We start from the raw sequence: 3,593 nt of genomic DNA, 5'->3' as shown, positions 1-3,593 counted from the left end.
GTCTAAAGTAAAGTAAGTAAACAATTTGGGTGCATATTAGGATAGCTTGGTTCTTCCAAATCTTACCTCCCAAGAGTAAAAGTCGTTCTTGAAGGACAAGGTGTCCCAAGTCTTTTGTATCCATCTACATATTTTTCTCACTAAGCCTCTCGTAACTGGACAATTTTGGAACAAGTGGAGGGATACTTATTAGCCGCTTTGCATCTTGAGCACTTGTTAGAGACTATCCCTCTAGTTAATACCTTGATCCTAGTAGGAATACCTCTGCATAGCACCTTCCATAGGATAGTTTACAAGTGGAATCTCTTATATCAAATACAAGTTGTAATGTCTATAGTCGCTTCTATGTATGTAAAATTGACAATAAAGACTTTAAATATACGCTAATTCCACTTTTTTTTTTTGGCCAACTCACGAATCATGAGTATTGAAATTCAAAAAATTTAGAATGTAGGCCATGCTCACACCGAGCCATGGCAACAAAGACAACCAACAGAACTGAGCATCCCATAGTAGGTTAAAACAGGGGAGACCAGCCGTGACAAAGTATACCAACACGACACACATGCCATAAATCCGATAGGGCGGGCCCCATGTCCCCATCACTAGAAGAAGCTTCATGGGTGCCTTTGCCATAGGTCAACAACATGCCCGTTTAGGTAGTTTCAGATATTGCCAATAATAGACACAAGATAACAAAAGTGATCCCTAAAAGAAGCGATCAGAGTGACTGTTGAATCCACCAAACCCCCAACAATCCACCTGCACATTCACCATGAAAGAAGTTAGGGCTTGCCAAGCACCCTCGTAGCAGAGAGAGAGGATGCCCAAGACTCCCACAGTGAGGCTCGCCACTATCACCATACGGCCGCACCACCTTCATCACCATTAATCTCAAAACTCGGAGAAGTGAACCAAAACCGCACCACTTCGTAGTAGCCAAAGGGGAGAGACCCGAACCAACATGTAGCACCAGATCTCCCAGAAAAAAACCACGGGTTGCCTCGTTCAAACCTCCCAAGCCGACGGTGCCACATGGAACACATGCAGTGAAAACCTACCACATCTGTAGTCTGCCCTGCATAGTTAGGAGCAACGAGCAGAGTCACCACATTTCCCACTAGTACAGTGGCAAGAGGGAGACCACTCTGTAGGTAAAAATAAGGGCTCCCCGGAGGCTAAGGATCTACAGAACATAACAGGTGGACCTGCATGGGATTCCCTCATCTATAAGCAACACGGGTGAGAGTCATGCATGGGATCTACAGCAGAGAATGAATCCGCCGTACTTAATCCCATCTCCGCCATGTAAAAGTATTTTCCTCCTCGCAGAGACTTGAGCTCCACAACCCTTGGACTGGACTCACGTACACTATCCAGCCCACTTATCGCAACACGCTGCAAACAGTTAGATGCTAGAGCTATATATCTTTTTCTTGCTCCCCCTTGCTGCATTGAACGAACGGCCCAAAGCCCTCCGCCCCGCGGAATACTCGCCCGTGCCGTAGATCCCACGAGTGACACTCTGTGTCACTTATAAACGAGGATGGGCTTCCCCCCCCCCCGAAGCACACCCAGATCCTCGGGCCTTGCCCTTTCCTCATCACAACCGTAGACCCACACGCACAACAACGTGAGCCCCTCATAACCCTATCTTAATATTGACTAATACTACTAATTTAGATAGTACCAAGTTGTACTTTTGTTTCAAGGTGGATCTTAGATTGTATGCCACGCTCTGGAGAAAGAGTATCATCACAAGGGCTTAGTAAACTTTAAGGCCTCAATGTCCTATAAAAAGTCTAAACTAGGTCACCAAAAAATGCACTTCTAAATTAATCATCTTCACATGATGCATAGAAATCTCTTTTTAAAGGACATGCTAAAGTTGGTAGCAAAAGTTAGATGGTACAAAAACACTACATCCTTTGGATACAACAGATATCTAGTTTGGAGTGGATGGAAAGAGTGCAGCTTGTGCACGAAGGGAATGATTGAGCATGTGTCATACCCGCGAGTAGATAACTTTTGTGATTCCAGAAGTGAACAAAATCTTTCCCTCTCATTATAATATTGAACATGTATCATGTAGCCTCTAAAGCACCATAATTGTTGTGTAGGATCTTCATTGTTGAGAATGATTAGATTATTAACCATTTGATTGTCTCCATAAGCAATAGAGACGAACACGATTATGAAATAGGAGAATAGCATGCAATCAAATTTATTGATCTATTTGAAAAGCAGTTACACTAAGCATAGATGGGTAATGTAATGGAGAGGCGTTGATGATGTCGAAAAGGTAGAGTCAAACATCAGAAACAATGCTTGTGACTACCCAAAGTGTTGCGAAATACTAAGGAAATTATCCTTCCTCATTGCTTATGTGCATCTTTTAGAAGGTGCAATTAGGTGTGGAGGTTTGGGAAATGGACCTTGGTACAAGCAATTACATTGTGTGACTCGATGGCGTGAGAATGTCATGCATAAAAGAGCGACTAGCTAGAGCCCTAGGGGGGATCACTTAGTGGGCAAGGTGTTTGAATAGTGTCCTTAAGGGTCTCAAGCTATATCAGGATCAATGCCAACATGTGCCTGAGCGGGTGTGGGGAGGTGAATGGTAAATGTATTGCAATGCATTAAGAACGGGCAGTTATTAGCTAGAGGGTGCTTGATGGTGCATGGTTGGATACGTGGGGTGTGAAATGGAAGCCATGGGATTAAGGTGGAAGGCAATGCATAACAAGAGGTGGGGGTTAGGAGAGGTTAGAGCCCCGTCACGCACTCCGTGGGCTGGGGCTCTTACATGAGTGAGGGGGAGGTTAGAGGGCGGCGATGAGGGTGGTGAGAGCAGTGAGGACACCTTGGATGACGGTGCCGAGGAGGACAGTGACGACGTTGGTGAGCAAGCCGGTGGACTGGACCAGCATGGCGGCGTTGCGGCGCAGCTGGAAGGGCCCAAAGACGCCGCCCGTCAGCTGGTTTCTCACCACCAACCCCGCCCCAGCGAACCCCACCGGCAGCTCCACTGTGGAATGCGCCGCCACCACCACGGCGCTGTCGTTGTTATTGGCTCCGTTAACACTGACTCGCTCTACTGAGAAGGGTGACCCGGACTGATTGATCACCATATGCCTCGCGCTTGCCCCTCCTGCCAGTAATACGTTCAACACCAGCATCACCAGTACTACCCACATAGCCCCCTTCGCAGCCTCCATCCCTCTTCTTCTCTACTCTGTATACACACACTAACTCTTTCTCCTCTGATCTCTTCCTCTGCGCACTAGCTGCTGCATTACATGTACCACCCTCCTTTTATACGCGAGCGCCATCATCCTCTTCTCATTGCTGCTTACATTCAATTATGTGGCTCCATATCACTGCCCAGCAATTAGTGTTCCTCAATAAGTCTCTCTCTCTCTCTCTCTCTCTCTCTCTCTCTCTCTCCGCATCATACATCCGTCCACATTACTTTCCCCTCCATAATAATACGCACCTGCACGTTGAAGATTCCAATGTCAACCAAGCACATGCTCACACGGAAAATCAAGGATTCCATACTTATGCCTCTAGCTTCAATGCGAGCATCCTTA

At 46.4% G+C, this 3,593-nt stretch overlaps 1 protein-coding gene across 1 annotated transcript; it reads right to left on the bottom strand.

Moving 5' to 3' along the window:
• Positions 1–2,208: 2,208 nt before the first annotated feature.
• Positions 2,209–3,283, bottom strand: LOC147447223 (uncharacterized). Its single transcript, XM_086524280.1, has one exon. It carries the CDS (start codon positions 3,216–3,218, stop codon positions 2,823–2,825), a length of 396 nt encoding a protein of 131 aa, XP_086380406.1. The 5' UTR covers positions 3,219–3,283; the 3' UTR covers positions 2,209–2,822.
• Positions 3,284–3,593: the final 310 nt, after the last annotated feature.

This window comes from Adiantum capillus-veneris, chromosome 11 (assembly GCF_014529385.1).
Source record: "Adiantum capillus-veneris isolate H3 chromosome 11, ASM1452938v2, whole genome shotgun sequence".
NCBI lineage: Eukaryota > Viridiplantae > Streptophyta > Polypodiopsida > Polypodiales > Pteridaceae > Adiantum > Adiantum capillus-veneris.
This window is presented reverse-complemented; position numbering and strand designations above follow the sequence as displayed.

Bases quoted from the DNA above. Each gene is read 5' to 3' on its own strand.
- LOC147447223 (XM_086524280.1), bottom strand. From the start codon at position 3,218: ATGGAGGCTGCGAAGGGGGCTATGTGGGTAGTACTGGTGATGCTGGTG.